The following is a 26,988-nucleotide window of genomic DNA, read 5'->3' as shown; positions in this document are numbered from 1 at the left end:
TTTTGGTTGAATTTTTCTCGAGTTGTTCTTTTCCCTGGCAGTTTTGCCCACTGCTGAATTAGCCGGTGTGGTTTCCTAGTTTATGAAGACAATATTATTTTGAGGATTAGATTGTGACTAACTCTGCATGCATGCATAAGGGGAAGAAGAAGATGGCACAAGATGATTTCCCTGCTCCTGTGGAGTAAATAGCCTTAATCCAAAGCCCTTCACTGCCTGAGCAGGAGGATAAAAAGAGAGGAGGAATGAAAACAGGGCCATGACCACCACATCTCTGTGCACTGGTCAGCATTCTGGAAAGGAAGAAAAAGATGCATTGATACAACAGTTACAAGGGGGCTGCTCTGGCCCTCACTACTTGGAAGCATTTTGCCTGACTCTAGAATCTTGCAGAGGGAAGTTCTCACCTGAACGGTACTATGTGCAACAGTTGCAGAGCCAGATATTAGAACAGAAAATTCTATTCATGAGAATTTTGTAAACTTTCACAAATAAGGTGGATGGAATGGGTAATATGGAATTATTTCCAGAACAGTTCTAATAGGATTTGAAAAGATCTGTCCATATGAAAGAACAGTGCCCTTTTTTGTTTGTAAATTATTTTTATACAATGCTCCTCTTAATTGGGATGTGCTCTTTTAGGAGAGCTGCTTTAACAATACATATACTTGGAAATCATCTTAGTAATGATAATAAATTGTAATGACTTAGGGATAATTGGGACAATATTAGCTGATAATGGGGATGCACTGGGCCAGCTCCTAGTATCTAAGTGGTGCTTAAAGGGACACTTGAACATGTCAACTTGCATTTTTTGAGCTGACTAATTAAAAATATACATTCTGATATTATTTGTATTATGGTGGCATCTAGAGGTCCACAACTGAGATCAGAGCACCATTGTGGTAGGACAGAAAAACAGAGAGGCAGTCCCTGCCTCAACTTGAAGTCTAGAGGCAAGACAGCTAAAGGGTTGGATGGGAAATAGACACAGAAAGACAACATGATTTTCCTATTGTCATGCAGCAGGCCAGTGGTAGAGGCAAGGAATAGACCAAGGTCTTCTGACTTCTAATTCAGTTCCTTGTCCATTAGACCATACATGGAACAAACTCAGGACCAGTGCATAAGCGTGATACCATCATGCTAGTTCATGAAACAGGAAGTACAGTTGAGAATCAACAAAACTATGAAACTGACTCTACACAACGTGCTGTCAAATGCACAGAGTCAACAAACTGGAAAAAAACCCAAAGAATATTTGTTTTTTCTAGTTACTTTCACTAACAACAATGTTAGGTGTTACTTGTAAAAACAGCAGGTACAAACATATCTGACAGAATGGTGACTTTCAAGTTAACTGTCTCTTTAATCATGTGTTAGATATGTGACAGTCAAAGTCTGATCTCTTTTATAAAGTAGGTTGCAAATAAAGATTAAAGCAAGAACTAGATCACAAATAAAGATGAAATACAGCAATTGTCACTTTTATTCAGTACAATATTTTGTTTACTTAATTTCTAAAAGGTCAGATTTAAAACTATAAATTGTTTGCAGCATCTGTGTAAGTGAGCATCATCTCTGTTCTCGCAGAGCTTCCTATGCATTTCTGTATAACTAAACTTCGTCTTTCAATCTGTATTTTAAGATGCACATTCATGCAGTATGTGTCATTCTCTGCATATTATTCTCAAACATTTAAACAAAATCTGTCAGCAAATTGCGTGCTTGGCCCCCCTTTGAAGAAATCTCTACATGAATTACCACTTATGCATGTGAATTTTAAAAGTATGCAATTAACTGCTGTCAGGTTGTTAGTCTGATCACGTGTGAACTGACCAATTCATTTTTACATACACAATATTCTTTCCTTTCCCAGTAGTGGCATCTTGTTTTTTCCCTCCACTCACTTGATTAGATCTGTGATGAGGGTGCTTCCAGGAAACAATTTCATACATTAATTGAAAGCAATTCCAGTAGCAAAAAATTTTTAATTTAATTACTGAATCTTGAGGTACCATTAAAACATAAAATTGATAGTGCATATTATTTTAGCTCAAATAATTAAGCTATGTATCTGGCAGTGAACCTAGAGCTATCATAGTTTATTGATACATAACTTAATTGCAGAAAAATAAAAATATTGTCACTTACAACACAACTGTAGCTTGATGATTATTCTGACCACATAGCCATTTTCTGTGTTATAAAAGATGCATGCCATTTTAGCTTTATTGAAGGCGGAAACAAAAATAGGCTAGTAAGTACTTTGGCTATTGTGTGGACAAATAAGTTGCTATTTATTTTAATCCAGGCTCTGGCCTGTAGGTTCTACCATAATATGAATATTTGTTGATAATCACCAATATATTGACTAGTCCTGGTCATGGGAAGACACCTAAGTCAACTGAAACTTATTTTGAACTACTTTTCTTCGATAGAAAAGGGCTGCCGCATGAGCAGAGTGGAGATCCGTGAACCCAATGTTGACTGAAAGTGATGAGGCACAGTGGTTAACCATAAAAAGTTATCATTTGGCAATAGCTCGCACACAGTGATATTAGATAAACTTTTGCCTATACTTAGAATAGGAAATAACCAGAGTAACCATGTGATATGTGGTAGCAAATGGTGACCTTTAAAGGCAATGGTAGAGGTCCCATTCAATGCAGGATGATTATTTCTCACACAGAAACTTACATGCCCTGCGAACTTTTAGCCCATCGGCATCCACTCGACCCCTCCTCTAGACACAGGCACCACAAAATCTGGTATTGTTCAGATTAAAATGTTCCTGACATATTCGTCCTTTTCCTAATTGTAACTGTCTAGTAATCCCATTCTGTCTCTGTCAAATCTGATACCAAAGTAGTGTATGTTAGATACAAAAGAGTAGATAGAGACTCCAGTAAAGAATTACATGAACAGCACAACTGAATGGCGCATCCAAGGAAAAAAATTAGTGAGTGTTTAGCACCCACCAGCAGGCAGCTTCTCCCCTCCACCCCAGCGCCTGCCAGTGGCCCCACCTGTCAACTCCTCCCCCTCAGCTGTTCAGCAGCATGCGGGAGGAGTTGGGGGGAGGGGGAGAGGAGGTGGAACTGGGCAGGAAGAGGCGGGGGAAGGGTGGGGGTATGGAGAAGGAGTGGAGTGGGGGCAGGGAATGGGGCAGACTGCGGGTTGAACGCCCCTGGGGCAAGGAGAAAGCCAGCACCTGTGGCAGGAGCCGTTTGGAGGAGCTGTGATTGTGATATGAGGAAATCTGGTGGTTAGTTTGAGAAGCACCATAGAGCTGTGATTGTGCTATGAGACAATCTGGAGCTGAGTCCCATTTCCTCTCCCCCCACCCCTATGTGTATGATCAAAGGAAAGAGATTTTTACGTACCTTGAGTTTCCAGAGTGCATAATTTCACTACCGAATTGTGTAGCATGTGCAAGTAGCAGTGCACTGTGGTTTTATTGCCATGGGTATTATAGATAGTGAGAGGGGGATCTAAGCAAAGGTGCTGGGGGTCTGCCACATTCCTGGCTTGAAGCAGTTTCCATTATATACAGAGCTTACAGTTTGGTTCAATGGCTCTCAGCATCCCCACTATAAAAATAGTTCCAGCACCCCTGGATATGAGTGCAGTCTGTGGATTTAATGTTGGCTAGAGGAAAGTATAATTTTAGGTGGTATCCTGTGTCAGGGGTTCTCAAACTGTGGGTCCAGACACCAAAGTGGGTTGTTACCACCTTTGAATGGGGTTGCCAGGGCAGGCTTAGACTTGCTGGGGCCCGGGGCTGTAGCCCAAGCTCCACTGCCCAGGGCCGAAGCCAAAGCCTGAGGGCTTCAGCTCTGGGCAGCACAGCTCAGGGTCCAGGCCCCGTGACTAGAGGCTGAAGTCCTTGAGCTTCAGCTTTGTCCCCCCTGCCCGGAGCAGTGGTGCTCAGGCTTTATTCCCCCACACAGGCAGTGGGGCTTGGGCGGACTCAGGCTTCGGTCCCCCTTCCTGGGGTCGTGAAGAAATTTTTGTTCTCAGAAAGGGGTCACAGTGCAATGAAGTTTGAGAACCCCTGACCTATGTGAAAGTGTAAAGAGCTTGTAAATAGGTCTGAGGTAAGTGTGGTATTCTGTTGGGGCTGACCACTTGACCACTTTAGTGAAAAGGCAGAGTGGGATTGTTCTGGGTGTACTGGGGCATCATTCAAAGAGGGCAGAGTTAAGATTGTGTGGGCATTTACCTTAAACTCTGTATTTCCTGGTTTTCAGAAGTTTGAGTTTTATAACCGTGACATTCTGGAAGGGCACAAGCTATCACCAGCAACCTTAACTCTGTGATAACAAGTTTTATGCCATTTAATTTCCTATTTACTTAAGCAGGAAATATTTGTTGTTAGCAGTTGGTGTTCATTTAGACAGTTGTAATCCTCACTCAGGTTTTCAGCTGATGTGCTGCTGTGGTTAGCTAATAATTAAAAGAGCTAGCTTTTATATAGTGTTTTTTATTAGTTAGATCTCAAAGAACTTTACATCATCATCCCCACTGTACAAAGGGGAAACTGAGGCAGAGAGAGGTTAAATGACTTCCCCAAGGCCAGCAGGATGCCAGTGGCACAGCTAGGAATAGTCCCAGTCCAGTGGTCTTTCCACTAGGCCACATGGTTGCTTATAGAATTTCCTCTGTGCACCTCCCTCCTCCTGTACATTTTGTTATAGTGGAGTAGAGATCATGGTTGTCCTTTGAAATGTTTGCAGTGTGTAGTTGCTTACAGGGCTGGTGAGAGAAATTTCATCCATGAAAGTCCCAAGCTCTTGGCAGTTTTATAGTACGGCAGTTACAGTAACTTTCAGCAGGTGAGAGAAGACTGGTATGTCTCTCTCCTTCTCCATTCTCTGCCACACGTAGCGCCACACTCCCCACCCCACCAACATTTCCAGCTCCCCCTCCCTGCCCATTAAGCCATTAGTTGGCACTGTAAGAGCCATTAACATGTAAGTTGTTCCTTGCTGTCTCCTGCCCCATGCAGCAGCATACACATATCCAGGCAGCAGTTTACCAGAGGCCTGCACACTGAGCACAGACTTTCACTCCCAACACTAACTAACCTCCAGCTGGAACTCTTGCCCCGCTTCAGCCAGGCTTCCCCAGCCATGCCTCAGATCCACACAGTCTGCCCCTCCTCCAACTGGGCCTCTCCCACACACCCCTGGCCAGTCCCTGATCTCAACCCTGCACATGGGGTGATATGTATCTATTCATTTTCTGGATTTTAGATGTATAAATTTGCATTACCTTCAGATCCCAGCTCACACGGAGGGGTAGGAGTGGGGCTTAGACACTGCCTGAGGAGCAGGGTCCTCCAGAGCACACAGTGGACCGGGAGAGGAGCTGAGAGCCCTACAGATCCCAGCACGCAGACCCCTAAACTTCTCTGCTATCCCAACCCTTCCCAGCTTCTCCTCTGCACTCCCCCTAAACCCTCCTCCTTATTTGAGCCCCCCCCACCCCTCTTCCCTTCCCTACCGCCCATTCCCATTTATCCCCCTCTCCATAATATTTTCGATCCCTTGCTGCAGACCCAAGCCTCTCTTCCCCTATTACCACCTACTCTTGCACCCCAATCATCCCTCCCCTCCCAGTGAGCATTCGCATGTGTAATTTATTTGCTTTTCAAAAATAGTTTCAGCGCCTTCTGAATATTCTGCTGTACTCAGATTACATTTAGCCAAAATGAATAATAAATATATAAAAACCTTGAGAGAGGCAGATTTTTCCCAGATGTTTACAGTTCATTCTCAGATTTCTTCCCAGAGTTGGTTCACACTTCATGGTTGCAGATTTTGAGAGATATTAAGTGGCTTATTCATCTAAATAAAATTCATCTCTGAAAAAGAGTACCTGATGGAGATGAATACAGCCTGAAACAATAGCTATGTGATGTGTGAACTGCCATGGCGTACACCCAGGAGGGAAATGTGGAGTTGACAGGTGCCCCTGCCCATATTCTGCCCCTGTTCCCATCACTCACCCCTTCCCGTCTCCTTTCCCTGTGTCCTACCCCACCTGCTAGCCCTCATCATCCCTGATCCCCCAACCCTTCTCATCCTATTCCCACCTACTCTTCCTCCTCTAATCATCCTCCCCTCCCAGCAAACATTTGCTTGTGTAATTTCTTTTCTTTTAAAAAGAATAATTTCAGCACCTTCAGCGGTGCCAATATTACATTTCCCCCCTTGACAGAATCAGATTGGAGTAATATTCCTGCTTTTCGTTTTGTTTTACTTCAGATTTCTGCTCTAGGTAGGATTTCAACTCTCAATACCGGGAGTGATGCTCAGATCCAATGACTGTGCCACGCCCTCAGAGTGTCTCAGGTCTTAGGCTGAAAACATAGTTTTCCAGATAGCTGGCCAGACTCTCTGCACATGCTCAGTATAATTCATTAGGTGTGATATTAAGAATGTGAAATTTACAACAGGCCTAACTGGGGAAGCACAATCTTTTTGAAATAACATTTTGATTTTCCTTCAAAGGGCTGGTGGAAGCCATGAGCTCTGTTGGGGTAACTTTGAGCACTGGGACTCTGGTGCAGTGATCTGAGCCCCGGTTTGATTTCCATCTGGGAGCCAAAAAAGGTTGTCAGAATCACTCAGCTTTAAGAAAGGGGGTTGGGACTGTATCTCCCTATTCCTTTGGTCAAATGTTCCCAGCTTTGGATCACTAATAGAACCTTACACCACCTAATTTTTAAGGCAATCTGAATAACCATGTAGATTGCAGAGCACGCAGACGAGCTGAGATTTAGACAAAACCCTTTAGTCTGAACCTTAATTCAGAGCTGTTGCTCTGTTATAATTATCTCAGCATTGAACTACCCTTATTTATCTTTGTAGGCAGACAAATTGCAGCCTGGTATCACCTTTGGCCGATCTGAATATTGCTCTAATTGATTTTACTTTTTAGTAGAATTGTGATTTCCTATGTCTGATCTCATAAACAAATTCCATTCCTTTTGTGTCAATAGGAATTGAAGTTTTCTCATGTCATCACTATTTTTTTCTCTTTCTAGGTGATGTCATTGTCTATATTAATGAAGTTTGTGTCCTTGGGCATACTCACGCAGATGTAGTCAAACTCTTCCAGTCAGTTCCTATTGGTCAGAGTGTCAACCTGGTGCTATGTCGTGGATACCCTTTGCCCTTTGATCCTGAAGATCCTGCCAACAGCATGGTGCCACCACTTGCAGTAATGGAAAGGCCTCCGGTAGTGGTAAATGGAAGACATAACTATGAAACTTATTTGGAATACATTTCTAGGACCTCTCAATCTGTTCCAGATGTAACAGATCGACCACCACATCCCTTGCACTCCATTCCAGCAGATAGTCAGCTTGATAGCACATTCCCACCACCTGTTCATGATGATAATGTATCAATGGCTTCTTCTGGGGCCACCCAAGCTGAACTCATGACCTTAACCATTGTGAAAGGGGCCCAGGGCTTTGGCTTCACTATAGCAGACAGTCCTACAGGACAGAGGGTGAAGCAAATTCTAGACATTCAGGGATGTCCTGGTTTGTGTGAAGGTGACCTCATTGTTGAGATCAACCAGCAGAATGTACAGAACCTGAGCCATGCAGAAGTAGTGGATATACTTAAAGAATGTCCTGTTGGAAGTGAAACTTCTTTGATTATCCATAGAGGAGGTAAGTCTAGAAAGTCTGTACAATTACAAAAATGTATGTGAACAGTTCTAAATGATGGGAACTACTTATCCTTGTGTACTGGATTGGAAATGGGAGGAAAATGTGCATATATAATAAGTACTGTAGGCAAAAGGTAACCATTTATTGTACATCCTTTTCTGCGTTTTGAAGCTGTAAGCATACGTCAAAATCTCCCTCTCTGTATAAGTTTAACACACTCTCCAAGGCATCCCAGGCCCTTTTAGCATTTAATAGTTTGGATGATGGTTGCCTGCAAGTTCTTAGGGTAATAAGACTGCAATAAGACTTCCTCCACGGGCCCATGTCAGCTGACTTGGGCTTATGGGGCTCAGATTGCAGGGTTATAAAATTGCAGTGTAGACGTTCGGGCTCAGGCTGGAATGTCTACACTGCAATTTTATAGTTCCGTAGCCCAAGTCCTGTGAGCCCAAGTCAGCTGACATAGGCTAGCTGTGGGTAGTGAGGCTAGCTGAGGCTAGTGTAGACATACCCTAAGGGTCCCAACCCATCGCACTGCAAGGTTTAAGTATAACCCAGATGTGTTAGTTAAATCAAGGAGATCAAAATCAGAACAAATGTGAATTTATCAAAACTTAAAAGTATACTGTCAAGTTTGCTAGGCCATTTGACCTAAATTTTTCCTTCATTGAAAAACTGATGTACAATCGTTGTTTATTTTTGCCCCAAAACTAAAACTGTCAGTGTGTTTTTTGTGTATTTAAAAAATAGCAGCTCCATGTTCATGAGCAACCCTATAATAATAAACCTGTGTATGTTCTATTGGGGGAGAGAGGGTAGAATAGTCTGTAAGGCAACAATAGTAAGAACCAATTATTTTTAATAATCATAGAATCATAGATACCTGTATGGCAACCTTTAATTTCTTTACTTTTAACATTTTAGTATAACAGATTTATTTTTCCTGATTTGTTAATCCTAATGATAAACATCCAATGGCTATTTGTAAAAACATAAACTGAAGACTAGGACTGGTCCCTTTAATTAAAGTACACCAGTGGAAATGATAGCACTTACTCTAAATTAGTAATCCATATTTACATGTCATTAGATGTGCATTGCTCTGTGCTGCAAAACAAATAGATTAATGAAAAGTATATTTATAATTTTCCTTTTTTAGAAGCAGGAGGATAAGAAGTGAAATAAGTATTAATGTATGCAAATGACAAAAGTTAACTCAGTTAAAAAAAAGTAGAATTAGAATTCCAAGGCCTATAAAGCCTAGTGCAAATCATGCCAGAGAAACCTGATTATTTTTTCTCAAATTACCAAATTAATGGATGGAGAAAATTTAGGGAGATTTAATATATGTAGGCTTCAGCTAAGCAATTGCTACAGTGTACCTCTCAGAATCATCCATGAAAAATTAATTGCCATTAGATTGAATGTGACATCTATTGCATGGAATGAAAATTAACTGAAAGACTGAGCAAAAGTAATGGTAAATAGCAATATATGAACTTGAAGGGAGCAAGTGATGACCAGGAGGTGCTATAGTAGTTGGGTTTAGGTCTGGTTTTATTGAGCATCACTATTAATAAACTGGAAGAGTCAGGATAAACCACACATTGTTTTAAGTGGCAGATGATGATAAATTAGGAGGTATTGGGTAGTGAGAAATAGTATAAAGGGAACTAGAGATGTTAGAATTACAACAAAAAAGAAAAGGAGGATTTGTGGCACCTTAGAGACTAACAAATTTATCTGAGCATAAGCTTTTGTGAGCTAAAGCTCACTTCATCGGATGCATTCATTGGAAAATACAGTAGGGAGGTTTATATACACAGAGAACATGAAACAATGGGTGTTATGATACACACAAAAAAGGATTTACCACAGAAAAAATGCAAGCTAACACTTCTCTGGGGGAAAATTATCCAAAATATACATCTTCAATGGAAGAAGAGAGTGGAATAAAGTGCTAGTGAACAGCAAATTAAATATGAGCTTATAATGCAATATAGTGGTTAAAATCTTCAAAGGCGATATACTGTGGCCCAGAAAGATATTAGTCTTTCTCTCTCTGGAACTTACTCTTAGGCCTGGTCTAAACTAAGCTGTACATCAATCTAAATGAAGTAGGTTAAGTTATGTAATTCAATCTGGCATATCTTAAATCAATTTACAGGAGTATCTACACTATGTTATGTCAACGGGAGACACTCTCCCATCAACATGGCTTCTGCCTCTTGTTGAGGTGGATTACAAATATCGATGGGAGAGTGCTCTCCCATCAACGTAGTGCATCTTCACCATACCCACTAAATCAGTGCCACTGCATTAATGGCAGTGGCGGCGATTTAGCATGGTAATGAAGACATGCTCTTAGTCATTACTTTGACAAGCATGCATGCTATCCATCTTTTCTTCTGTCTATCAAGAGCTTGACAAAGCAATGATGTAAAAGAGGACAACTGCCTACAAGTATTAGAAAGTGAACAGTGATGAACACCAAAGAGAGATAGAAGTTTTCAGCATAGTAGCAGAGATACAAGTAGGAGTCATGGGTCAAAATAAAACAAATGAAAATTTAGGTTGAATGTCAGGAAACACTGCCTAGTGCACATTCATTAGACTCTCAAAATGTCTCATACAGGAAATGGTGGTGTCCCCTATTGTTCTGAGTTATCCAAAGCAAAAATGGACAAAGCAATGGAGTAATTTAATTTGGGAAACAATCTTCTAGCAAGAGGATTATAAAATGTTATAATCTAACAGAAACGAGAGAGAAAGTTTCTGGAATAAAAATCGGTCTTTCCACCTCTTTGTTGTCCCAATATGAACAGAGAAACAGATTTTGTGACCAATTCAGATAAGATAACCTCAATGTGAAACACAGCCCTATAAATATTTATCTAAACCTGCTATGATTCTAAAATATTTCATCTATGACATCGATGAAAACAAGGCACACCTCTTCATTACTTTTTTTATGCCATCTTTATTTCTTTATTGGGTGCATGATGACAGTTGAAAGATAGCCTCATTTTATTTCATTGCTCTATGCATCATGTCTTTAGCGTCTCATTTTTACTATGACTAAGCATAATGTACTATTCTTATTTATGTTATTTGCTGGAAGACAGAGGTTGTGTGATGCATACACCTATTGCAGGCCTTATCAGTTATTCACGCATGTTGACCTAAGGCCTGATGATTGATGCAATGGGACAAGTACAGTTTCAGAAGCGACTTGTCTCTCACTCTCTGGTCAAAAAATCTTGTCCTTATTCTTATGTGAAAAGGGTGGATATTGCTTCACAGATATATTCACTACAGGCATCTTCTGGTGAGTTATTCTATGGCATTGGCAAAAGCCTTTTGCCCTCGAGCTTAGAAGATCAGTAGCATGGCCTTTTAATGAAAATAATAAAGTGGGGGGAGAAATGGTAGTATCCAAAATGAAGAGTTCGGGAAACCTTTGGGACTTCCTTTGGATCAACAGTGAGGAGTGTGAGACAAGTCAAAAAGAAGCCAGTGTTTGACAAACTGGAGAGGAGTAAGAACTCCTGATTTTCCTGTGTGTTCACCTTATTACTTCTAAACCAGCATTAGTAATTCATCTGTTTGTCTGATATTGTCATTTCACAGGTTTCCTACACCTCTAGAGAAAATGAGATAGATCTACCCCTGATTTTTTCCCGTAATACTAACAGGTGGCCAGGTCAGCACATGCCCATACAAGCTAATCTAAGGAAGTGTTGTGGTGCTGAGGGACCACAGAACTTTTTATCGAGTACAGTAGGCAGCCCAGCTGAGCTCCTTCCTGCCTGCAGTTAAAGCTCCTCTGCTCTTACCTCCTTGCTGACCAGTTCAGCTCTAATTCTGGCTGGCCAATCTACCAAATCCTTCCTACACCTACCTCAGAAGTGCAGCCCCTCTCTTGTCTTGGGGCAGGGAGGAGAAAGTCATCCAGCCCATTCCCTTGATGAGACATAAAAAAAGACCTGAGGTTGGGGGAGAGAATATTGAAGGTAAAAAGAAACAAAACTTGACTTGGAGAATTAAAATCATGGTCCCCCTCTCCTTGCTGGAGGGTGAGGGAAAATTGGATGTCCTCTCTTCTGAGACAGAGAGGCAGCAGGTTTGTATATATACGTGTGTAAAAGCATGGCAGAGTGAGTAGGGGAGGGTGTGCGTGAGAGACTGGAGAAGGAGACAAAAGAGAAAGCAGTGACAGACAGAGGGAAAAACAGAGCAGAGGGAAGTAAAGAGAATGTGGTGGAGAGAGAAGGAAAAATATTGAGAGACCATGACAAAGAAGAGAGAGAACACAGAGAAATAAAAGAGAGAGAATGGACTATTAACTCTGCAGAAAAGTTAGAATGCAGGAAAAGACACTGAAAGGCAAAAGATTTTTGCAAGATACATGAGAACAAAGGGTAGATAAAAGGAAAAGCAGAAAAGGAAAAGAAGGGAAGAACAAAAACAAGATGGAGTAAGTATTTTATTCATTCATAGATATGCTAATGCAAAAATACTGAAAATCTTGCCTGATTTTTTTTCTCTATCTAAACACCCATCTGGCAATTGAGAGGAATCAGATTTTTTGGGCTGCACAAAAAATATTACCCAGATTGCTTGCACTCACCCATCCAGTTTTGCTCTGCCACCTTCCCTTCCGCATTCAGCTCACACCTCATGCTTCTCCTCTATAGCAACCTTCATGGAACATGGAGAGAGAAGTTCAGAATGCAGGAGGGAAGAGTTCAGAGGAGGCACCCAGAAGTCAGTATATATGCACATGGATAGTATGTTAGCTGCAGCTCAAGCATCCGTGTAAATAGTTCTTAATAAAGCGCCAGCTTAGATTTAAAAGTGCAAAGTCTTTTCATGATGTTATCCAGTACACAGTACATGAAATATAGTGGCAGTGGTTAGTCTGATGAGACCTACAGAAAGGAAGAGCGTATGATTAACAAGCAAACAAAGCGGTATTTGGAAACAGCAAACAGGCAGGAATGAGGGACTGAGACCAACAGGAATGCTGATTTTCCAGGGGGGAAAAGCCTTGCATGAACATGGAAGCAAAGGAAGTAAGAACTTTGTCTGTATATATAGCTGACTATGCGTGATAAAGATGAGAAAATGAAGGTAAAGAGTACAGGAACTCCTCACTTAAAGTCGTCCCGGTTAACGTTTTGTTGTTACGTTGCTGATCAATTAGGGAACATGTTCGTTTAAAGTTGTGCACTGCTCCCTTATAACGTCGTTTGGTAGCCACCTGCTTTGTCCACTGCTTGTGTAAGCGGGGGAATAGTCCCGCTATTGTGGGGAACTTTCCTGCTTCTGCACTACCCTGGTGAAGTGAGCGAGTGAAAGGATCTGGGTCCTCGCTCCCACTTCCTTTACCCAGGGGCCTCCCTGCCCTTGAGGACTCCCCTTCCACTCTCCTTTCTGGCAGAGTCCTCGTAACCCCAACAACGCTGGGCCCAGGATTCCTGGGGGTCTCAACCCCGAACCCTGCTGTGGTCACCTAGGACAGGGGCTAGGGTGTCCCCACTCCGGGGTACTCTCTCTGCACTGGGCACTTCTCTGACCCACTGACCATTACATACAAGTTAAAGCAAATGCAAGTTATTTAATCAACAACTAATTTTAAAAAGAATAAGGAAAAATGGGAAAGGTTAAAGGAAACACATCACCCCGCTCTGTGGCAGGGAACATCACAAGCAGTGTCTCTGGAATGTCAGGGCAGTTCACAGTCTGTTCCTTGTAAGTCCCAGGCCTTCTTCTCAGGCTCTGGCTGTGCTGCAGGGATGCTGTGGGTTGGACACTTGCTCTGGTGGTGGCCACACGCTCTCAGGCTCTAAGTGCTAGGACCCTTCTTCTCAGTGTCGCCCCCGCCCTGTCAGGGTTACGATCCAAGCCTGGCCTGCAGAGCCTCTTGGCTGAGGTGTCTCCCCGTGCTGGGCCCACTGCCCAGGGTCCCCCTCGCTCTCTCTAGCTGCTCACCGCACCCAGCTCCAGACTGCTCCAGCCCGAGCTCCACCACCCTGTCTCTGCACTGCTGCTGCTCTGCCTCCAGCTCCCTGGGCTGCTTCTTTGGCCCCTCTGCCTCTGGTTGCTGCAGCTCTGCTCCCAGGGCAAGTCTGCTCTGCAGGCTGCTTCTGTGACTCTGCTCCCAGCACTGACCTGCTTCGTGGGCTGCTTTTCTGGTCCCTCTGGATCTGGCACAGCTCTGCTCCCCAGCTTAGCTTCAGCCCCTGCTTTCTCCTTAGCTCAGCCCCACTCTGTCTGACCCAGGCAAATCCAGCTCACACGGAGGATGGGACCTCCCTCTCCTCCTGACTCCCTGATTAGCCTGCTCACCCTGTCATTCAGGCTGACCTGGAGCATTGGCCTCTCCTCATTGTTCCTGGGGGCTGTCAGTCTCAGGGTCCTGATTCCACATCGACCCTTGCCCCTTTTTAGTACTGGGAGCTAGCAACTAAAACACCCCCACTGAATGTTAGTAAGGGGGCAACAGTCCCCTTACACTTGCAGGAAGAGCAGCCCATTGGAGCTAGCTGGTGGGGGCTTGGAACGAGGGTGGACCGGCAGCCTCCCTATCAGCTCCCCACTCCCCTAAGTTCCCTGTGCAACAGCCGCCCAGCAGGCTATCAATTGCCAGCAGTTCAGCTGTCCCTCCAAGCACTGCCATGTGCTGCTCCTGCCCTCTGCCTTGGAGCTGCTCCCTGAGACTCCTGCTTGCTGTGTGGGCAGGGCAGCTGCAAGGATGTTTCATGCCCTAGGTGAAACTTCCACCTTGCGCCCACCCCTCCACCCCGGGAGCCCTGCGGCAGCGCCCTACCCCCCCCCACCCTGAGGCACCCCCGCTGCGGCAGCTCCCCGCCCTGAGGCAGCTCCCAGCCACCACCCCTCCACTCCCCTCGGCCTGGGGAGCTGTGCAGCAGCTCCCCGCTGTCCCCTCCCTCCCCTTGGCCCAGGGAGCCGTGCAGCAACTCCCCGCCCCAGCTCACCTCTGCTCCGCCTCCTCCCCGAGCATGCTGCCGCCGCTCCATTTCTCCCACCTCTCAGGCTCATGGCGCCAATCAGCTGTTTGGCGCCACCAGCCTGGGAGGGAGAGAAGCAGAGTGGGGCGGTGTGCTCAGGGGAGGAGGCGGAGCAGAGGTGAGCTGGGGCGGGGAGCATTTCCTCTGCGCGTTGCCCCCCCCGTTACTTGCTCCCCCACGTTACCTCCCCATGCCCCCCGCCCCAGCTCACCTCCGCTCCACTGCCTCCCCAGAGCGCGCTTTTGGCCACCCCCAACCACTTGGCGCCCTAGGCAACCACCTAGTTCGCCTAGTGGTTGCACCAGCCCTGTGGGGGGTGGGAAGAAGAGGGGGCCTAATGTCAGGGTGCCCCCCTCCCCCCTGCTCCTGCACCCCGCTTACCCCATCTTCCATAGAGCAGGGGGGCACAGACGGAGGGAGCTGCGGTTGGGTCTCAGCTTGCTGATCTAATTAACAAGGCAGTATACTTCTGACCTCACTCTTCATACTTAAAGGGAAAATGCACATCTCTATCAAACACACACAAGGTGTTTGTCTCTGTCTCTGACTGCCCTCCCTCCTTTCCTGCTGCCTTGTAGAGTGTGAGAGTTAACCCTTGAGGGCTCAGCCAACTGCTAGTTCATAATTTAGCAGTAAGGCATTCCCTGGGCAATATCCCACCCTCTGACTCCTCCACCTCAACCAAGCTTCATAATCATCATCACTGTGTACCAATATTAAATTGTTTGTTTAAAACTTATACTATGTGTGTGTGTGTATATATATATATAGTCTTTTGTTTGGTGAAAAAAATTTCCCTGGAACCTAACCTCCTCATTTACATTAAGTCTTATGGGGAAATTGGATTCGCTTAACATCGTTTCACTTAAAGTCGCATTTTTCAGGAACATAACTACAACGTTAAGTGAGGCATTCCTGTATAGATATATAATTGAGGGGAAGGACAAGAATTGGATGCCAGGAATAATGCTGAAAACACTGGAACAGTTGATAAGAGTGTTTAATGGGTGACCTCGGACAGAATAAATCAGTACAGAGATACTCTGTTTTTACCTGAGACCAAGAAGTAGAAGAGAGAATAGATACTTACATTACAGAACTGATAATTCAGGCATCTATGTGTAACTTTGGAGATATTGAAGATTTCCTAATTAAAGACAGGATCATTTGTGGGACACATGAATCCAGCTTACAGGAGAGGTTGTTACAAGAGTCAGCTCTAACCCTAGAGAAATGTCTCCTAGATAATAATGTCTGCTCAACAGTCCAGGGAAAGGCTCATAACAATAACAGCCACTAGTGCAAAACAAGTACACAGGTTCAAGCTAAAGGAACCCAGGAAGCAAGACAGAGAGAGACTGACTAAGAATGCAGTGTACATACTGTGGAAAACAACATGAAAGGTGTAAAGAAAAATGCCCACCCTCTGGGCAATGGTGCAAAAGGCATTAGAAATAGAACCACTTTATGTCCCAATGCTGCAGCTACCCCAGGAAGGAAAATGCAGCAGTACATGTGGTAACTTGGGTAACTAGAGACGTCCAACGAAGAGGAGGGTAACTGCAGTGTCACTTTAGCAGATCCAGAGACTCTCATTGAACATGCACTGCAGAAGAAGGCACCCGGCCATTCAACTGCTTATTTGCAACTGCTATTAGATCAACGACCAGTTCAATTCTGGCTGGATTGTGGAGTCAGCTGAAATGTAGTCCCAGCAACACTGATAAGCATTAACATTAGACTTGAGAAATGTGACCCAGTGCTGGTAATGTATCATGGGTTTCTTATTAACAGTCTGCATTTGCCACTGACCTCAGAATGGCTTTATTGTACAAGAGATGTTATCACTTAGAATTGATAGTAGTTCATACACAGGAGTTTCAGCCACCATGGGCAGCAGGACAGTGCAAGCCACGGATTTGATCATAATACAGCAACTTAACCAGCTTGCGCTCCCCTGCTCACAATCCACTGTGGACACAGACCATGGGAAGTCCCCCCTCAAGAGGTCTGACAGGCAGCAGCCTCATGGCTCCTGATTGGCTCCTTGCCCTATATAAACCTAAGTGGCATTCCAGGAAGTGTCCAGGCAACGGTGTGGATCTTCTGTAGCTGCCTTGGCCATTCCTGCTCCTGAACTCCTGGCTTTGATCTCAGCTTGATTTGGACTTTGCCTTCTGACCCAGACCCTGAAGCCGGATATGGATTCTCACCCTTGGTCCTGACTGCCCTGACACACTGATGCAAAGCCAGAAGCCCATTGCATTGTCTGGATGAGCCCTGATAGATACAGAAAGGGAGCTACTGGCTGTGCTTTTTGGAATGGAACTATTCCATCAGCTTGCCTTTGGGCACTAGGTGAATGTGTAGTCTGATCACAAGCAGACTCCAGCACTATGGGGTGAGGATAAGGTACTGCCCAGGATAGTCACTGCTGGTGGCAGATACCCTGAGCATGGCTTACCTTGTAGAGTACACCACAGACTCTGTCTGCTGTTCCACCGAACCATCTGTCAACATGCTACAATACCTTCTCATCTCTGATGGGAGGCTCCAGGCAATCTAATACAGCACCTAACAGGAAGGGTGATACAGGCGGTAAAACATTTCATACTTGAGGGTTGGCTGGATCACAAGGAGCAGGCACCAAAGGAGGCATCTCTTTACTACCAAGTGAGGGATAAACTGTGTGTGCAAGATGGGGTTCAATTTAAAGGGGACTGAGCAGTAATCCCGGTAGATTTAAGAGATATCATGAGACAGATACATACTTCACACTTGGGGATAGAAGCATGCCTGAGACAAGCCTGGGGGTGTATCTACGGGCCAGACATGAGTGCCTAATTGAGAGCATATATGAAACAGTGAGATGTATGCAAAGAGTATAATGATCAACAACAGAAGGAGATTATATACCGCCTCAAGAAATCCCAATCAAATCCTGCAAAAATGTTGGAACAGAAATATTCACTTCTAATGGCAGGAACTACATGCTGGGAGTAGATTACTGCACCAGTTTCTGGGAGTTTACAACACACCAGGGTACAATCCAGACCAATGAGTAGCTGTGTCACCCCTGCCCTGTAATCTGGGGTGCCCTTTACAATGCCTTGCTGCAGCTTCCAACCTGGACTGCTCACAGCCTCTAGCTTGTAAGTCATTCCAAGCCATGCCTGTATGTGCTGCAGCCATTCAGCCATACCTTGGCTCTTACCAGCCTTAATGATTATTACAGGGTGACCCCCAACACACTCTCAGTCCCAAATTTTCACCCAGAAACCTATGTCCTGTACTACCCAGCCCTCTCCTGGACAGTACAAATATACTGAGTCCATTAGTTCTTTAAGGGAATAATATGCCACAACTTGTTACCCCAAATGGAGCTACCCGGACACTTCAATTTAAGCATACTGGATTAGATACAAAAAAGTGTATTAATTACAAAGAGAGAGATTTTAAGTGAATACAAATAATGAGGCATAAAGTCAAAAGCGGTTACAAGAAAAATAATGGTAAAATGCTTACTGGTATCTAACTTAACAAACTCTATTAGATTCAAAGCAAAGTTTTCTTACCACATGCTTTCAGAAGTCTTACTGACCAAACTCTTTAGGTAAGTACCCTTCCCCCAGAGTCCAACAGCTGCTTCCTTTGTCTCTTCAGGCACAATGAATGCAACAGCCAGGGATTGGGGGAGGGGGGTGACTTGGGTGATTTAGCGTCTGCCCCTTCTTATTATAGTCCTTTCTCCCCTTTGAGAAGCATTTCCAGCTGGGAGCAAGGTGACAAGCAGTCTGTGTGGACGGAACTCCATGCTGTTTCTTTGCTAAAATATAGATTTTTGCCTCTACCCCTTTCCTGCCAAAGAATGGTCACTTATCACATAATGGTCCATCAGCCTCGTTTACATCTGGCGGGTTCATCAGCTTGCCTTTTGTGTCTGAGGAACTGGTTTGCCCACTCCCAGATTTATCTGGAAAACATACTTTTAGTCATGATTTCAACTTACGTTTATAACTTCACATATGATTCTGCTTTGTCCATTTTGCCATGATATTATTGATCAACAAATTATGAGTTTTTAAATGATATCTCATAAGACATGCCTTTTACTGAAGTTATTACAATATTATGTAGGGTGTGAACACAGGTATATTCTGTCAGAGAAAGAGGCTATCTGGACAACTCTCAGGTAAGAACCATGATCTAGAAACCAAATGTGCATTTTGCAAGACATGTCATACCTGAGATTTTATGCTCTGACAATGAGCCACAGTATGCTGCAGGAGACCTCAAACAATTCAGTGTCAAATGAGTATTTACATACAAGCCTATCTTCCTTTGGTTACCCACAAAGCAATGGGAATGTAGAGTCTGTGATAGAGACAAATGCACGAAACCTGGGAAACAAGCAGGGAGAACTGGAAGTCCTGGCACAGTCAAGGAATTATGATGTGATTGGAAGAGCAGAGACTTGGTGGGATAACTCACATGACTGGAGTACTGTCATGGATGGTTATAAACTGTTCAGGAAGGACAGGCAGGGCAGAAAAGGTGGGGGAGTTGCACTGTATGTAAGGGAGCAGTATGACTGCTCAGAGCTCAAGTATGAAACTGCAGAAAAACCTGAGTGTGTCTGGATTAAGTTTAGAAGTGTGAGCAACAAGGGTGATGTGGTGGTGGGAGTCTGCTATAGACCACCAGACCAAGGGGATGAGGTGGACAAGGCTTTCTTCTGGCAACTCGCAGAAGTTACTAGATCGCACGCCCTGGTTCTCATGGGAGACTTCAATCACCCTGATATCTGCTGGGAGAGCAAAACAGCCGTGCACAGACAATCCAGGAAGTTTTTGGAAAGTGTAGGGGACAATTTCCTGGTGCAAGTGCTGGAGGAACCAACTAGGGGCAGAGCTCTTCTTGACCTGCTGCTCACAAACTGGGAACAATTAGTAGGGGAAGCAAAAGTGGATGGGAAGCTGGAGGCAGTGACCATGAAATGGTTGAGTTCAGGATCCTAACACAAGGAAGAAAGGAAAGCAGCAGAATACAGACCCTGGACTTCAGAAAAGCAGACTTTGACTCCCCCAGGGAACTGATGGGCAGGATCCCCAGGGAGAATAACATGAGGGGAAAAGGAATCCAGGAGGGCTGGCTGTATTTTAAAGAATCCTTATTGAGGTTACAGGGACAAACCATCCCGATGTGTAGAAAGAATAGTAAATATGGCAAGCGACCAGCTTGGCTTAACAGTGAAATCCTTGCTGATCTTAAATACAAAAAAGAACCTTGCAAGAAGTGGAAGATTGGACAAATGACCAGGGATGAGTATAAAAATATTGCTTGGGCATGCAGGAGTGAAATCAGGAAGGCCAAATCACACCTGGAGTTGCAGCTAGCAAGAGATGTTAAGAGTAACAAGAAGGGTTTCTTCAGGTATGTTAGCAACAAGAAGAAAGTCAAGGAAAGTGTGGGCCCCTTACTGAATGAGGGAGCCAACCTAGTGACAGAGGATGTGGAAAAAGCTAATGTACTCAGTGCTTTTTTTGCCTCTGTCTTCACAAACAAGGTCAGCTCCCAGACTACTGCACTGGGCAGCACATCATGGGGAGAAAGTGACCAGCCCTCTGTCAAGAAAGAACTGTGGTTCGTGACTATTTAGAAAAGCTGGATGAGCACAAGTCCATGGGGCCGGATGCGTTGCATCCGAGAGTGCTAAAGGAGTTTGTGGATGTGATTGCAGAGCCATTGGCCATTATCTTTGAAAACTCATGGCGATCCGGGGAAGTCCCGGATGACTGGAAAAAGGCTAATGTAGTGCCCATCTTTGAAAAAGGGAAGAAGGAGGATCCTGGGAACTACAGGCCAGTTGGCCTCACCTCAGTCCCTGGAAAAATCATGGAGTAGGTCCTCAAAGAATCAATTCTGAAGCACTTAGAGGAGAGGAAAGTGATCAGGAACAGTCAGCATGGATTCACTAAGGGCAAGTCATGCCTGACTAATCTAATTGCCTTCTATGACGAGATAACTGGCTCTGTGGATGAGGGGAAAGTGGTGGACGTATTGTTCCTTGACTTTAGCAAACCTTTTGACACAGTCTCCCACAGTATTCTTGCCAGCAAGTTAAAGAAGTATGGGCTGGATGAATGGACTATAAGGTGGATAGAAAGTTGGCTAGATTGTCAACGGGTAGTGATCAATGGCTCCATGTCTAGTTGGCAGCCGGTATCAAGTGGAGTGCCCCAGGGGTCAGTCCCGGGCCGGTTTTGTTCAATATCTTCATTAATGATCTGGAGGATGGTGTGGATTGCACCCTCAGCAAGTTTGCAGATGACACTAAATTGGGAGGAGAGGTAGATATGCTGGAGGGGAGGGATAGGATACAGAGGGACCTAGACAAATTGGAGGATTGGGCCAAAAGAAATCTGATGAGGTTCAACAAGGACAAGTGCAGAGTCCTGCACTTAGGACAGAAGAATCCCATGCACCGCTACAGACTAGGGACTGAATGGCTCGGCAGCAGTTCTGCAGAAAAGGACCTAGGGGTTACAGTGGACAAGAAGTTGGATATGAGTCAACAGTGTGCCCTTGTTGCCAAGAAGGCCAATGGCATTTTGGGATGTATAAGTAGGGGCATTGCCAGCAGATCGAGGGACGTGATTGTTACTATATTCAACATTGGTGAGGCCTCATCTGGAGTACTGTGTCCAGTTTTGGGCCCCACACTACAAGAAGGATGTGGAAAAATTGGAAAACATCCAGCGGAGGGCAACAAAAATTATTAGGGGACTGGAACACATGACTTATGAGGAGAGGCTGAGGGAACTGGGGATGTTTAGTCTTCAGAAGAGAAGAATGAGGGGGGATTTGATAGCTGCTTTCAACTACCTGAAAGGGGGTTCCAAAGAGGATGGATCTAGACTGTTCTCAGTGGTAGCAGATGACAGAACAAGGGGTAATGGTCTCAAGTTGCAGTGGGGGAGATTTAGGTTGGCTATTAGGAAAAACTTTTTCACTCGGAGGGTGGTGAAACACTGGAATGCGTTACCTAGGGAGGTGGTGGGATCTCCTTCCCTAGAAGTTTTTAAGGTCAGGCTTGACAAAGCCCTGACTGGGATGATTTAGTTGGGGATCAGTCCTGCTTTGAGCAGGGGGTTGGACTAGATGACCTCTTGAGGTCCCTTCCAACCCTGATATTCTATGATTCTTTGAGAGCCAAGAGACTGATGGCAAAGGCAAAACAGACAGGAAAGGATCCCTATCTGGCAATGTTGGACAATCGTAATGCACCCTGCCAGAGACTAGAAAGTAGCTCAGCACAAAGACTGATGGGGCAGAGAACTAATACTCTGCTTCCCACAGGGGGTAATCTGCTGTAGCCCATCGAAGGAACAACTGACAGTGCACAGAAGCACTTAAGAAAGCACCCAGCTAAGCAGGCATCCCACTACAACAAAGGAGCCAAATACCTATGGCCACTTTTGCACAAGTGAGTGAGTCTGGGTCCAGTCACCAAATAGTCATATAAAGCTACGACAAAAGGCAGTCGTCCAGCCTGCGGTGCAATACAAGTCATATGAGATAGCTACAGACTCAGGACAGCAGTGGAGACAAAACCAAAGCCAGTTGTAGTGTAATGGCAGACAGAGAATCCTGACAGATGGACAGGGACAAAGCCAGGACCAGGAGAACACAGAGCCTCAGCCATCAGTTAGCTTGACATAGAAGAAATTGCTTATAAACAAAAGACCATCAGGACAGCACCCAACAGAATGAAGGCAGCAGTAGTGTGGAAGCAAGTCTCCTACCAACATTAGTAACACAAACAAGAAGTGGAAAACTGATTCAAAGACCAGCATACTTGAAGAACTATGAGGCCTAACAGTCTACAGTGGGATGACAGAAAAGACTATCTATGTTTCTAAGGTAGGCTATGTACTAATAACCTATGACTCCAGCAAGTCAGCAAGTGCATGTACAAAAGGTACAATAACAAAAACAAATTGTTAAAACCTTCACAGAACTTACAGGGAAACCACAGGAGGGAAGACCACTTGGAGGAGGCAGCAGGATGTCCGTGTACACATGGATAGAATGCAAACTGCAGTTGAAACGTCTCTGTAAATGTTTGTCTTAATAAATGTCAGTTTATTTTTACAAGTATGGAGACCTTTCATGTTATTACCCAGCAAGTGGAACATGAAATACTCTCCATTTTTTATCTCACTGTTCCTGTTTTCCAGCTCCATTCTACTTCTGCGTCCCACCCCTCCAGTTCCACGCAATGCTCCATTATTACCCCTCAGTTCATTTGCTCCCTGGGCCCCAGTCCTTAAATCTACCCCGAGAAAAAATTAAGGTTGTATATAGGAACAGACATTTTTTAAATTTCCCATCTCATAGTTATGAACTTTTATGTAGCACCTGAACGTCAACAATTTTATCCTCATTAATTCTATGCAAAACAATCACTCTTTCATTGGTTTTGGTTTCTTTGTTTGAGGGAGGGAAGGTTATTATTGTTCTTCGTAAATAAATTTTAGTCAGTAATGACAGAGATTGCACGAGCAAACGTTTTCTCAAAGGATTGCTCCAGGTATACTGCACCATCAGCTTCATTCACTTTGTTATTAGCCCACTCACCCCTCTTTATCTCCCTACAAAGAAACAGGTATCTCTAACCATGGTATTTTCATGCCATCCCTTTCAGGGCCCACCCATATTTCCAATAATATTTCCAGAAGTAAAACTTCTGAAAGGCTTTTAGGAAATAAAGATACCATGCTAAAAATACTGACTGGCTGACACGTGCATATTATTCCTGGAAGCACTGCATTCTAGATCCAGTATTTCCAGTAAGGCACCTCATATCTCAGAAAGTACTATTGTGTTACCTGCAGAGGGATAAGGCTACTGGGTATTAAATACGCAGACAGCTCTCCTCATAACCTTCAGAGTGTTTTCATCTTTTTAATACTACAAATGGAGGTAGTTTGTGAATGCTTTGGATTAACTTGAAATAAGTGTTAAACATCTTGTTATTTGGCCTATCAACCCAGTTTAATAAATATTTTACAAATTATAGCAGGTAAAGTCAAAAATTGGTTCTATCTCTGGGCTGGATTTTTTACAGGAAATAGCTGAATCTTATCAAGAAGACAAATGGTAAATTCTCCTTGGGCAACAATCTCAACAGCCAAGAGTGTGGTTAAATGTTATTCATTATTAACATTGTATGGTAAAAAAAACCCTAAGAGAGAGAGACAGACATGGCAGGGACACAACCACCTAAAATTCACACTGAGACTTTTATGTCTTTTATCCTACAGCTCAAGTAGCAATAAAACAGTGTGCATTTGCCTTCGTATTTCTGAATGAGAAACCATAGACTTTTTAAATGAATATAAAGCCCTAAAAAAAGTAGATGTCAGTAATAATTAGCAGTATTAATGGAAGTGATGTTAACTGTGTTACATCTCAAAGTAATAGTATTATGGGTTTACCTCGTTCTCCTTAATAATGTTCTTTCACTGTGTGGCACATTTATGTGTACTTCTACAGTGCATTAGATAAATCTTTTTTACATATATGCATAGAAGATTTTTAATGAGTATTTTCAGGCATTTCATTTCAAAAGTACTTTTATTATTGGTGGAACTCCTTTCTAACACAGGCTTGGCAGATCTGTATTAAATGTGAATGGTTCTTTCATTAAAAACTTAAGGGAACAGTTATCATAGGGATTTGTGTGCTTAATTCTTGTTAACATTAATGGGAGTTACATTTGCTCATTGTGTGGAGAAACAGGTCCCTTTAGAATACCTTCTAGGAAAAACAAATATAGGTTTACATAAGTACATTTTCATCTTGGCACTTTTATATTAAAAGAATTAAGGATGCCATTCAATTCTTGTGCCCAAGATGAGAATACAGTATACAATTTGACTTTATTATTATTAATATGCCTTCATAGTAATTTTCACAAATCATCAAGTTTCATTAGAGAATTACAGTCAATACTTGCACTATATAGAACCACTTCACTTTATCTGCAAACAAAATGTAGCCACCTCTCCTGTGGAATATAAGAGTCCATATAGCGCTACCCACAGCACTACACAATAGTTTTCGGATAGCAACTGAAGAATACCTTATCCAATTGAAGTAGCAGAGGTATTTAGGTAGGCAGAACACACTTACCTACATTGGAATTTGGTCAGAACACAAGAGTCCTTGCAAAAAGTGTTGTAAGGAGATGGTTGGGGCCTCTGTTATGTCTCATCTGAAAAATGGCACCTTCTCTAGCCAAGTGCCTCCAGGACCTTACTCAGAGTTAAGAGTGCTACTACTGAATCACCAGTGCTGCTTCCTGAAGCAAGTAATTTTTCTTAGGAGGTGTCCAATCTAAGCACCGATCTAACCCATACCTCCTTAGTTTATGACATCTAACAGGATGCCAGGTGGAATGTCTGCAGAAAGAGCCATTTCATTAAAAATACAAGAGTAAAACAACTTATGCCAGTGTACCATGGTGTGTCTAAGATTAATCTAAATATGTTGAACAATTTTTCTGTCATTCTGCATGGTATTGTGTAATATTTTATTAAACTTCAGTTGTTGGGTTTGAAAATATGTTGTTAAAGTACATTGTGTAGACATTGTGGCAGTGTTTTGTAATACAGTGCAATATTTTGTAGAAATATAGAAATAAAGTAAGCTAATACACTATGAAACAAGTGAGTACATTATTATGACACAGGCATAAGATACAGTATTGGGGAATGAGAAATTGATGTATGTTCTAATTATTTGCTTAAGGCACTTCTAGACAGAACAGCCTCAAACTCTTAGATCAGACTAATTGTGTGTTGTTCTGCCCAGCTGCAACTAGCAACATTAGCTTTTTAGATCTAACATCTATCTTTTATCAACTCACCATACAGTTGCTTTCCTTGTGGGAAAAAGGTTTACGGTCTTAAAAATGACAACTGGCAGTAACAGTGGGCGTGCTCACCCTCTGACAATACATAACACTTATATTAAAAACAGTAGCATGCCTTTGTTAAACAGTGCTCTTCTCAGAAAGCCCCAAGGTGACTTACAGTTCAAATGCAATAAAAAACAACACCAAACCTACACCTTTTCGGCATCACCCTTAAAATTACAAAATAAAAAAGACATCAATTCCATAATTGTCAGGCACAGATACTGAAAGTTGGAATATCAAGTTTGTCTCTATTATTTTTTAAACCTATTTCTGAAAATAAATGAATTGCTGTCTGGTGCAAGATTTCTCATGATTTGAAATGGTATTTCAATACAGCAGATCCTTGATTTTATGAACACTAATCTTACAAATGACCAGTTATACAAACGTTTTTTCCTGAAGGAAAAAAAGCCACGTAACAAAAGTGACATCAATAAAGGCGATCTCAACATCCTTTCACAGGCCAATGCCTTTAGTGCATTTGCAATCATGTTGCAGTGATTTGAAGGGCAAGGAGAAAGCAGGGCAGTGCAACATACTGCAATTTATGCACTGTATCTACTGTAATTTTGAGATGGTCAACTTTTCCATTTCATGAACGTCTCAATCTCCAACTAGCTTGTAAAATAGGAGTGCTACTGTGTGTAAAGGGTTAGGAAAACATACACTGAGTGCTGCTTTATTGTTTGGTGATTGAGAGAGATCCTCACTTGAATTTATTTTGTAGCTTTCATTGCCTTGGGCCTGCAGAATACAAGCCTTTGTTCATAAATGTAAGGGGATTTCTTTTTAGTTTACATATCAGTTTCTATTTAATGGGTACTGTGAAATAATCATCTCTTAAGCAAGAAAGTTTAAGTTAAATGGAGAGTGTTTAAAGATCCACTGATAAAAAAAATAGAAAAGAACTCAAAGATTCAAAAATCGTCCACATGTGGAAAGGTTTTAAGAGTGACTTTAAAGTGTAGCACGTCATTTTATTAAAAGGTAGAAATAACATACATTTCTGCAGTGAGATTTTTTTTCTCCTAATAGACTAGTTTGTTAATGTCTAGGGAGAAAAAAAATCCATACAGTTTTTCTAAAGAGTGAAAGTAGTTTATGTTAAATAATACATCAGTAATTAGTTAGTATCTCAGAAGAAGTTTTGCTGATAGTTTTAGTTACAATAATATTATCTGCAAATATTTTAATATTTAGCATTATAAATATATTGCTTGAAACAAGGCCAACACCTACTTGTTCTTAGTGTCCTTGTGAAATTGTTTCTTTGTGGTAAC

General features: G+C 43.0%; 1 protein-coding gene across 20 annotated transcripts in view; it reads left to right on the top strand.

The window, feature by feature from the left end:
- Nucleotides 1-26,988, top strand: part of MAGI2 (membrane associated guanylate kinase, WW and PDZ domain containing 2) — a 1,187,450-nt gene that overhangs the window by 993,760 nt on the left and 166,702 nt on the right. For 19 of the 20 annotated variants that reach the window (XM_073328600.1, XM_073328602.1, XM_073328598.1 and 16 more), the window contains one exon: nucleotides 7,055-7,690. The exons of the other annotated variant lie outside the window; for it this stretch is intronic. In XM_073328600.1, the coding sequence (XP_073184701.1) occupies nucleotides 7,055-7,690 (636 nt within the window). The remainder of the gene's footprint in view (nucleotides 1-7,054; nucleotides 7,691-26,988) is intronic. 20 annotated transcript variants of the gene reach the window in all.

This window comes from Lepidochelys kempii, chromosome 1 (genome assembly GCF_965140265.1).
Source record: "Lepidochelys kempii isolate rLepKem1 chromosome 1, rLepKem1.hap2, whole genome shotgun sequence".
Lineage (NCBI taxonomy): Eukaryota > Metazoa > Chordata > Testudines > Cheloniidae > Lepidochelys > Lepidochelys kempii.
The sequence above is the reverse complement of the archived record's forward strand: the minus strand, read 5'-3'. Positions and strand labels throughout refer to the sequence as shown.